Genomic DNA, 12,006 nt, shown 5'->3' with positions numbered 1-12,006 from the left:
CAAGCTTCTGACTCATCTCTCAAGCTTGAATTCAAGTAGTTCCTTCTCTGTGCAGCTTCTTGATTTCTCAAGTAGACTGATGTTCTGACACCTGTACTTCTATTGCAGTCTGTATTACAGTTTTGGGCATGTATCATGTTATATTTTCATTATTCTTACTTCCCCACTAGGCTTTTAAGATCACAAGAAATGACTTTTTGATTTGTATCCTTAGTACCTAGCACAGCACAGTACCTGACACACAAATAATTACTGACTGACTGAGAGTTTTGACCATGTGAATAAGGAAACTTGGAATATAAACTATAAAAGTCTTTGCTAATTGTGAAAAGGGTAGAAGGAAAAACTAGCAAAAATAATCTTATTCTCCATGTTGTAAGTCAAAACCCCACTGTATCAGAAGGCGGCAAGGTGCTTCTGCGTCCCCAGCACTCTCATTCTCCTGTGGTCACCTCCTTTGTCTTATTTCTGTCTGCGACCTCTCTCCGGCCACCGGTCATACTGAAGAGAGCAGGGCAGAGCGCCGCGGGCAGAGCGCGCAACCTTCGCTGCTCCTGCAGCCCCCTCGGCCTCTCCGAACACTCACACTCTCAGCGGAGCACCACAGAGGGGCCTGAGCACAAACCAGGCTGAGGATGCAGATCAGAGCCCAGTCGGAGTCCTGCCACGCTGCGTGTTGAGCTTAGTTCCTTTCTTTTTTCCCTTCCTTTTCATTACACGCAGGACTAAGGAACAGATAAAATACTCTGAGAGGGGGTGACGTCCCAGGTGGGAGCACTCCTGAACCTCCGCCTGCAGGTCTGTTTGCGCACCCGGAGCGCTGCGGCTCACGCCTGACCGCGTCAGAGCCAGCAGTGTCCCAGTTACCTGCTATCTTGATATTCATGTTGTTGTCCAGCAGGAGATTTTCAGCCTTGAGGTCACGGTGCACAATCTGCCGACCGTGACAGTAATCAACAGCAGACAGGATTTGCCAGAATTTGCGCCTGGCCTCAGACTCATTTAACCGGCCATGGTTAGCAAGGTAGTCTGTAAAAGGAGAAAGAATTTAGAATTACTCACACACACCCAAACAAAAAAAAACAACCCACTGTCAGTATCAGGATTTTTTTTTCCCCTCAAAAACTTCTTTTAATAATGAGAGTTAGGGTTGAAGTAAAACAGTTTCCAAGTTCCTTGTCCTGAGAAAAATAACTCCAATCACATTTCACTGGAGTCTGGATAAGTGGACAGAGCCCAAGACCAGACAACAGCAACTGGCATAATACAGCATAATTCAAGAAGCTTCTTTAGGTTAAGAGGTACAAACTAATATGTACAAAATCAATAAGCAACAAGGATATATTTACTGTACAGCACAGGAAAATACAGCCAATGTTTTATAATAATTTTAAATGGGGTATAATCTATAAAAATATGGAATCAATATGTTGTACACCTGAAACTAACAATATTGCAAATCAGCTAGACTTCAGTAACACAACACTGTAAATCAACTAAACTCCAATAAAAATTAAAAATAAAAAACTGTACTTCCATTTTTTAAAAATGCATTTTAAAGTCTCAACATTCTCTTTGCTCTTTGTAATAAATTTTGAATACTTTTCCTAACCATCTTTTAAAAATAAAATTTATTTAAAACAAAGAATATAAATAAATTCTTGGACTTCTCATCAGACAAGGTATATTCTTCCTTTAAACAACCATTTGTGAAGTTATTGGACAAACCATCTGTAACAGAAGATACAACAGTCCCTGGAAGTAGCTTAAATAATTCACACCTTGTTATCTTGTTCAGGGGAGCAATGCTGATCTACCCTAAAACATGCAGACTTGTTCTCAAAACCATGTCCTCTAAACAAGTATACTTTGCAAGATACATTAGCTCTTTCTGTGCAATATTATAATATCTATTATAGTATTTTATTTGAAAATTAATTCTATATGAGTTCAATAGAACTAAACATTACAATTTGTTCAAGTTTCACCTGAAGATCTGAAAGGCCTCTGACATGATCTTTTCAGGAAAATGGGGTCAACATCAAACCTGAAAGGCTTTTCAGTTTAAGATTTTTTCTGAAGTTAGGAACTGTATGAATGCATTAATATTCACAGTCATCATCACGTATTTTCTGCTCTAGGCTTTGTGGTTTTACTGGTTTTCTAATTCGATCTTTTTGGCTAATGCCATCCTCAATATTTACTATAAAGTTTACTAACATTTGTATAGCACTTTACAGTTTATCAAGCATGTTCATATCACAGTATGTCGCTTAATCTTCCTAAAAGTCCTCTATGATAACTATTACTCTAATTCCTGTTTTGTAGATGAGGAAACTCAAGGCACCAAGTGATCTGGCTGAATTCAGACAATTGGTAAGTGCATGGTTGCTCTGGTACTAGAACCTTTGAAAAACATTTTAAAAAAACTGTATCAAACTTCTTTATTAGACTCCTGCTAAAGTCCTAAATATCCTTTCAAAACCCTGCTCAAACGCCACCTTGTCCTGAAAGAGTCCCTCATCTCTCAAGTGAAAAAGTGAAGTGAAGTCGCTCAGTCGTGTCCGACTCTTTGTGACCCCATGGACTGTAGCCTACCAGGCTCCATCCATGAGATTTTCCAGGCAAGAATACTGGAGTGAGTTGCCATTTCCTTCTTCAGAGATCTTCCCGACCCAGGGATCGAACCCAGGTCTCCTGCATTGCAGGCAGACGCTTTACTGTCTGAGCCATCTCTTAGGTAGTATTTAATAATTGCTCTCCTCTGGACTCCTCACTTATAACACACTGGCTCGTACTTTCATTATTTGTATGTATAGCATAAACATCTAACGTGCAGACACATGCAGCCCTTATTCTAATACTCTGTGCATTAGAAAATATAAAAGGTCCCTTCATTTAAGCTTCTTGAAGATAGACCCATATCATTCTCTTCTGTACTTCCCACACTGTTTATAGCACTATGCACAAAACAGCAGAGGTCAAATACTGAATACACAGCTGACTTAGGTCTTAATACAGATGGTATCATGAAACATCCCAAAAACAATATGATGAAAGTATGGAGCAGGAGTGCTCTACTCTACATGTTACAGGCTTTAAATGTGAGTGAACTTTTATATATTTTTATACATGTACTGTTAACAGACTGAGATGAGTTTGTCACAACTCCCTTTTGCCTTTACAGAGCACACAGTAGCCATTCATACTTGTAAGAGGGGAAAAAGGATCACTTAAGAACCAATCTGTAGACTTTTCAGCCAAAATGTCCAAACTATCATCAGAGTGACTCTAAATACATTGGCAAGTGAACAATGTGCTTTCTATTCATAATAGTAAACTGGAGCCTCATTTCTCTGGATGAGCAGGGACATAGGTTAATTAAGGGCAAATGCGAATTCCCAAGGGGAATGCAGTATGTTTTATGTAAGGGATTATCTTTTGACTAGTTAGTTATAACCTTCCTAAGAGTCTAGATAAATGCTACTTAAACTGTATCACTAAATGAGACAATCTTTCCACAGACAAATGACTGACTTTTCCAAATAGAATTTTTTCCTGTTGAAAATTCTGAGTCAATGTGGATCAATGGAAAAATTTTTTTTGAGATTTTTGACAACACAGAGAAACTTAACAGATGCAATATGAATAAGTACATGTAAATATATGCAGAAAAATAACCCAAACTATTGCCTACAAAATGAGTCCTGGGACGCACAATAGAATCTACAGTAACTGATGGTTTTTTGAAGTGATCAGTCCAAACTGGAACTACTATAGCCAAGGGTGTTAAAAAGCTTTGTAGCTTGGCAGGAAGGGATTGTCTGTAAAACAAAGTAGGGGTATGTCTGAAGCTACAGTCATCACATGTCAATAAACCTATAACACTGTGAGAAAAATGAGAACATTCATGTTCCAGAGAGTAAGACACCATTTACAGAGGTGGAATTTTCACTTCTTAAGCAAAAATCCCAGCAAGTATTTCAGCATATCTATGCTCTTCCCTACTCTTTATGATTTCTGCAGTGCAGACTACCCCCAGAACTAACCCCCAGAGATCAGAAAATAACCGAGGTAAAAACCTGGGACTGCAAATGATCATCCCCATGAGGGGCACTGTTATCAATCCAACTCAAATTAATGCACAAGGTTTAAAGATAACATTCAAAAAGCATGCATTTCAGATTAAAAAAATACTTAATTACGGTTACAGAAAAAAATTATAAGTGAAATAGGAATTCTCTATACGAACTATCTATGTATTTTTGATGAAGGGATAGTTCTAAAAAATTCTTTCCTAGGTTTACATTTGTTCTTGATTGTTAATTTTATGTTTTTTGGTGTTAATAATGAAACTTTAAAAGGCCTTATGTATTTGGCTGCACTATGCCTTAGCTGTGGCACGTGCAGTCTTCGGTCTTTAAGCAGCAGCAGCATGCAGGATCTTTAGCTGCAGCCTGTGAGACCTAGATCCCTGACCAGAGACTGAACCTGTGCCCCCTGAGCGGGGAACGAGGAGTCTTAGCTACTGGACTGCCACGGAAGTCCCAACAAGCCTTTTTAAGGCTATATTTTGTACGTGTGAAAGTGTTAGTCGCTCAGTCATGTTGGACTCTTTGTGACTCCTTGGACTGTAGCCCACCAGGCTTCTCTGTCCATGGGATTCTCCAGGCAAGAATGCTGGAGTGGGTTGCCATTCCCTTCTCCAGGGCATCTTACCAACCCAGGGATCAAATCTTGGTCTCCCACATTGCAGGCAGATTCTTTACCATCAGAGCCACCAGGAAAGCTATTCTTCCCTGTGATATGGTTTATTTCACACTCCATCAACACTGCTTTAATGTCCCTGGAAACTTTCTCAGTTCTCATCTCTTATGACCTTTCAATTATTAGTTTATACTTAATTGGTTCTCAAAATAAACATCTCTTCCTGTTGATTCTGTGTTTGTCTGGTTTTTCTCCATCTCTTTCACTAATTGTCTCTACTTTCTCTTCAATCACATAAGACTACCATAGCATAGTTCTGGCCTTTTGCTGTTCTTTTCCTGTGCTCTTTCCCTCATAGAATTAATCTAAACTCTTACCTTTGTAGGGATAATCTTTGATCTGCTTCATTCTTTCTTTCTTTTTTTAAAAAATATATTTGGCTGCGCTGAGTCTTAGGTGTGCGATGAGATCTCTTAGTTGTGGCATGTGGGATTTAGTTCCCCAACCAGGGATCAAACCTGGGACCCCTGCATTGGGAGCAAGGAGTCTTAGCCACTGGACTACCAGGGAAGTCCTGGTCTGCTTTATTCTTAACTGGATGATTTTAGTTTTCTTTCACATGCTTCTCATTTATTGCCAGTCTCGGGGGTACTTCTTCAGTCACTTCAGTCAAAATATGTTGTAACATCTGACCTGGAACTTTCTGGTCACAAATTCTATTGAGAATCTAATGAAAATTATACTTACATACAAAGACACATGTAAAATTTTATGTGCAATTTCAAGGGGGTCTATAAAATCTTAATTTATTCAAAGTTAGAAAATTCTTCCTTAAGGGATTTCATTCCCTGATTAGAACTTCCTCTAGATCTAGCAAGGGGCTTCTCTTGTGGCTCAGCTGATAAAGAATTTGCCTGCAATGTGGGAGACCTGGGTTCGATCCCTGTGTTGGGAAGATCCCCTGAAGAAGGGAAATGCTACCCACTCCAGTATTCTGGCCTGGAGAATTCATGGACTATACAGTCCATGGGGTGGCAAAGAGTCAGACATGGCTGAGTGACTTTCACTAGATCTAGCAAGCACATTTAACCTTTCAATAACTATCACAATTGAGGACCTACACGGATTTTCTTTCTGCTACTGCGGTATTATCAAGACTGAGTTCATTTTTCTTTTTATAAACTTCACTACCACCTTCTAAGTCACTATAACTATCATCTTACAGTCACTCAACCTCAAAATTTCAAGCATCATCTTCTACCAACCCCTGAATTAAGTATAGCTAAAGCCCCAGTTGGGCTTCCCAGATTGTTCAGTGGTAAAGAATCCGCCTGCAATGCAGGAGCAGCAGATGTGGGTTTGATCCCTGGGCTGGAGAAAATCCCCTAGTGGAGGAAATGGCAACCCACACCAGTATTCTTGCCTGGAACATCCCATGGACAGAGGAACCTGGCAGGCTACAGTCCATGGAGTTGCAAACAGTCAGACACAACTGAGCGACTGGACACGTGTGAACACAAAGCCCCAAAAAGTAGGTTTCAAGATTTAAGTTTTATATGGTATAATTAGTGAAAGTTTTCACCTTTCTTTTATAGAGTCTAGATTTCACAGACAGTGCATGACTGTGCTCATATATGCTCAGTAAATCTTAGCTGCTACCGTCACCATGGTTGTCCTCCTCATCACCACCAACCACCCCACGCGGCACCCCTTGTCTTTCCCCTGGGATAAGGAGCAGCTTTCCAAGGCTCTTATCAAAGTGGAGAAACCCAGTCAGGTGACTCTTCTCAAATTTCAGGAGTGTCAGACTCTTTGAATGACTAACATAAAGGGTAACGCTCTTCCCCCAGAAATTATTAGTATTCCTTAAAGCTGGAGCTGGGTAATAGATGAAAAGATTAATACTTTATGCAATTACATACTTAATGTTATGCTAAAAGGATTTAATTTGTAATTTCATCAATCTGTAATCTGGGAGTAAAGTAAAAATGTTGATGCCAATTTAATATTCTATGGTGAAATAGCCTTAAAAAAAAAAAGACAAAAAACCAAATGACCTCAGATGATTAAATCCTGGTCAGACATTCCTAACCCACAAATTTACAAAGACTAAATCTGAAGACAGATAGTGTTTTATGGAACCTGACCATTATGAATCCTGAAGCTCTAACAAGGTAATCAAAATTGGTTCATTTATTCTCTTCAAAATACTCTGAAGATCCATTATCTTCAAGCCCCATATTCAAATCTTTATTCATCTTTTCCTCTAACATTCCTTTCCTTTAATCAGTATAAAGTATCACTATAAAATAAAACCATCTCACTATAAATTAGGACTCTGGTCATTGTCAATGTAGTCTGTGCTGGTTCTAACCAATCACTCTTGGATAAAATATAATTAAGAAAGGGAGGTCCATTAAACAAAAACCCGAAAATCAGTTTTTAGCACGTTACTACATGTACCACCTTACACTTGTAAACACGAACAGAAAATAGATTAGTTGTATGATCTGTACTGAATTAGGATAACGAGGGTTGTCCTAATTTAAAATACTAGACTATAATATTATTTATACTATTAAACTACATTAAACTTTTAATGTAGACACATTTATGAATATGAAACTATAGATTTTTAAAACATTTTGCTTTTCTCTGTTTGTTTCTCTAAGTACATAATCATTTCGAATTGGGAGTTTGTCAAAAATTAAAGGAAATTGTTGCTTGTGGTATACTCTGGCAATTTAATTGTGCTTTCAGCAATTTCCCTACATTAGACTGTTTGCATCTGTTCTTCAAGCTATGTGTAACTACTGAAACAAACCACAGACTTCTGAGAAGTAAGATGAGCTTTTAGTTACAGAGCTGAGAGTTTTAAAGATTATTTACAATCAACTTCTTTGACTATACATTTAAGTTTTCAGGGACGATTAAAAGCGAATATGGTCAAACTTTTCTAATGTGATTTGTAAACCCCACAGAGAAGCCAACAGATTGTGATATCTGATGACAGTAACGGACACAAGCAGATGACTTCAAAAATTGTCATATCTTTAGAAAAATACTTAAGTAAAATAAATTTCTGATTTCCTTATACATAGGAAGACATCAATATAGCAGAAAAAGTTATGGAATCAGACCGCCCTGATTATGAATGCTATTTCTACTTTTCACTGCTGAATAACATTGGACAAGTTATTTAGGCCCCTGTCTACCCTGACTTTTCAGTAATAAACCTCAAATTTGTTCTTTGTGGGAATGTCCTACCTTACCTGCTCCTCAGATGAAGTCTAATTTTATTGCATAGAACCTTTCTAAGAGTATTTTATTTCCGTATCTATTCTAGTCTATTGATTTCCATCTATACACAGCAATTTTTATCCTGTTGTATAAAAACATCATACTCTCTGCTGTGTCTGATATAAGTCTAGTAGTTATGACACAAAATAAGCATTAGAAAAAAATCATATTTCCAGTTTTGAAATATTTAATAGAAAAATCAAGAAAGACTTGTAAAAATAAATATATACAAAGAACATGATTTGAGGTCCAATTTCCATATATGTGTACAGATCTTCAAAAAGCACACAGATACATCTCAATTATGAATCAGAATAAATTCAATCGCAAAGAATAATGAAAAGTCAAAACTGTCAGTTGCTTAACTGTGTCCAATTCTTTGTGATCCCATGGGCTGTAACCAGCCAGGCTCTTCTGTTCATGGGATTTCCAAAGCAAGAATACTGGAGTGGGTAACCACTCCCTTCTCCAGGGGATCTTCACAACCCAGGGATCAAACCTGGGTTTCCTGCATTGCAGGCAGATTCTTTATTGTCTGAGCCAGCAGGGAAGCCCAGGAATAATGAGCATAGTAGCATATGATGACATGGGCCCTCAATCATACTGATTCTTTTCAGATCAGTCTTGAAGCACAATGCTTTCTCTCTCATGGAATCAAATTAAGGAAGAAAGTCACACTTTATTGTGAGTTTAAAGTAAACAGTCATCTGTTTATTCACTCATTCAACAAACACCTTAATGACCTCTTTGTGTCAGCCACTACGTTGGCATTTTGACCTCACGAAACTTTTATTTGGGTGGAGTAAACAACAATAAATAAGGAGATAAAAATTATAATCATGAAGTATAATAAATGCCAGAGAAATAGGGTGACCCTCTGCAAAGTATCTGGGAGAGGCTACTTTATACAGAGTGATCAGGAGAGGCCTTTACGAGAAGGTACTATTTCAACTCGGGAGAAAAGCATTCAAGAACAGAAGAAACCAATCCAAGGCTAAGTCATAAAGATCAAAGAAAAGGGGGAGGCATAGGAGGAAACTGAAAAAGCAAGGTCAATAAACAACAAGATCCTACTGTACCGCACAGGAACTCTGCTCAATGTTATGTGGCAGCCTGGATGGGAGGGGAGTTTGGGGCAGAATGGATACATGTATATATTCCCTTTGCTGTCCACCTGAAACTATCACAACATTGCCAATCAGCTATATTCTAATATAAAATAAGAAGTTTAAGAACACAACAAAAAAGAAAAAAGAAACAACAAGAAACAAGGTCAAACTCAGCAAGAATTTAGAAGCCTAAAGAGGGAGTCTATATTTAAAATATTGGGAAATTTGTAAATGGTTTTAAGTAGGTGAGAGACCTGACCTAACTCACAATTTAGAAGCACTTAAAAATAATCTGAAACTGAACTCTATGTTAATAAGCAATACAGTTCCATCAAGTAAAAAGTCAAATAAAAAATTTAAGCACCCCTATGGGAACGATCCTGATGGCTGATGCGAGAGCCAGAAAGAAATAAAACTCAGTCCCTAATAATGCAAACAAATTTACAATACACATGAGAAAAGAAGGTTAAATAATAAAAACTAGCTCTTCAGACAATAGATGTCATGAGGCAATACTGGCTTACAGATGTTAAGATGAGATATTGTATAAAACATTATAAAGACTCTTAATATAATTTTAGAGCAATAGCTGGTTTTCTTACTGATTTTGATATATGTAGTAACATTTCATTAACTGTACCAGAACTGCTTTTAAGATTTTATTTTTTTTTAATGTCAACTGAATAGCCTAGGAAAGTGCCCAGACTCATATTTAATACTACCAGGTGATGATGTCATCTCAATGGCATTAAACATTCCAGACAATTCCTCAAACAGGTATTTTCATCTCACCTGTTCTTATCATCTTTACACGGCCTCAAGGTCTGTTGTGAATTATTTCTGAGTAATGAATATCACTGGACTGATAAATGAGTCACTCTAAACTGAACTACTGATGTTGTATGCTATTTACTCAATTTATGGTAGTGTTATAATAATATTTATAAATGCAATCTGGTCACGCTTCTAACACATTCTTTACATAGATAAATACATCCAGATAACTAGTTTGATATGCAATTATTTCTTAAGAAGGAAAGAAATACAGGCTAAAGAACAGGCTGTGGTTTACCAAACCATGCAATGTTTAGGAATTAGGATTTAAAAGCCAAACAAACAGAATAAGATGCAGATGAGGAAGGGAAAAAAACATGTTAATTTTAATATTTTGGTTTCTGTATATACATACTCTAAAGACACAAGGTTAGCACATACTTGAGATCTAAGATATTGTTGTCATTCACTTCATAAATCAAACAGCAAATATATTTATTTATTTTTTCATTGACTTCTTTGGGTAAATTGTGAGTGGAAAACAATGAAGCCAGGCTGGATGGGTTCATTCAGAAATCTACACAGAGAACTCAAGACTGTAGCTTAAACTGTGCTGGGAAAGAACAAGTTTTCAAGGAATCTCTCTCAATAAAGTTAGTTACAGAGCAAACCAAGTTTCTTGGGTAAACAAGTTCAGGAAAAGTCAAGCCCCTTAATTCATCATCCAGTGGCTTGACTATAATGTATGTTTCCTGGGGTCCTACACAGGTAAGAATGACATTGTGAAGTCATTTGTCAAAGTGGAGAAAGGAGAACAGTGAAAGGGAAGAACTATCTGGAAAAAACAAGACCCTAGGTACTTGCTCAACTACTCAGAAAATCAGAGAGGACGGTTAATTAAGTAACAAACTGACATTACAAAGGTGAAATATTTCTGCGGCAGATTTTTGTTCCCGTATCTTTACTTCACCCCTGTAAAAAGATTATATGTATCTATCCTCTCTGCTGTATGCTTCCCAGTAGAATAGATGGTATATATCCTCGCCCTATGGCCTTTGTGCTTGGTCATGGGAAAAGTGTGTGGTCTGACTTGATCCCATGTGTTTCTACCGAGTGTCATGAGAAGAGCATGCCTCAGAATGACAGACATTGAAGCAGACTGAATCCAACCTACAGCCTGAAATAAAGTGATCCCAGCTGACCCACAGACAAAAAACAACTGTTGACGTAAATCACTGAGTTGTGGAGTTACGTAACATTATTATAGGAAAAATATGACTGATAAAGTTCCCAGTATTAGAAAAGAGAAGTTTGCTCAGCTATAAAATGAACTATAATTATACAAAGAAATCTTTTGAATACGTTTGCCACAGAATTTATGCAGTATTTCGTGTTTCCTATTATATGTACACCTGTATTATTTTTACACATCTGAATATTTTTTAGATATCAAAACCAATTTGATTCCCCCTGAAGAACAACTGCTCACGTAGACTGTATTAGTTATTGGCTCTATTATATAAGATGATGCAAAACAGACTAGTCTGGTTTCCTGGCAGAAGCATGTCACATGATCATGTTTTCCAAGCCAGTTTGTCCATTATCAGCACCCAGCCTTGCCCACTGCCTCCTCCTTCCAGGTTCAGCGCTGGGTAAGGGGGACAGCTGATTAGACATGGCTCTGAAGAACCAATTATGATTCAATTCTAAAGGAAGATAAAACAGACAGAGGGGTTAGTTAGGGCTATTCCTAAGTCAAGGAAGTAATTAAAGATAGCGCCAAAATGGACATGCACTGCACTAATGTTGAAAACACTGGACTCTATTCTCAGCTCTTATGCAAATCACTTAATCTTTCTAGGTCTCAGTTTTAAACATACTTAATACTTAAAATAATTTCTAGGGCTGCTTTTTATTTTGTTTCCAGTTTTATTAAGACAGAATTGATATTCATTACTGTATAAGTTTAAGGTATATAGCGTAATGATCTGACTTAAAAACATCATGAAACAATTATCAAAATGAACATCCATCATCTCATATAGATACAAAATAAAAGAAACAAAAAATAGTTTTTTCCTTGTGATGTGAACTCAGGATTCACTCTTAACAACTT

General features: G+C 37.4%; 1 protein-coding gene across 3 annotated transcripts in view; it reads right to left on the bottom strand.

Moving 5' to 3' along the window:
- Nucleotides 1-12,006, bottom strand: part of SIK2 (salt inducible kinase 2) — a 131,296-nt gene that overhangs the window by 42,429 nt on the left and 76,861 nt on the right. For all 3 annotated transcript variants that reach the window (XM_069554979.1, XM_069554978.1, XM_069554980.1), the window contains exon 4: nt 868-1,029. In XM_069554979.1, coding sequence (XP_069411080.1) covers nt 868-1,029 — 162 coding nt within the window. The remainder of the gene's footprint in view (nt 1-867; nt 1,030-12,006) is intronic.

This window comes from Ovis canadensis, chromosome 15, assembly GCF_042477335.2.
Source record: "Ovis canadensis isolate MfBH-ARS-UI-01 breed Bighorn chromosome 15, ARS-UI_OviCan_v2, whole genome shotgun sequence".
In the NCBI taxonomy this organism is placed as follows: Eukaryota; Metazoa; Chordata; class Mammalia; order Artiodactyla; family Bovidae; genus Ovis; species Ovis canadensis.
This window is presented reverse-complemented; position numbering and strand designations above follow the sequence as displayed.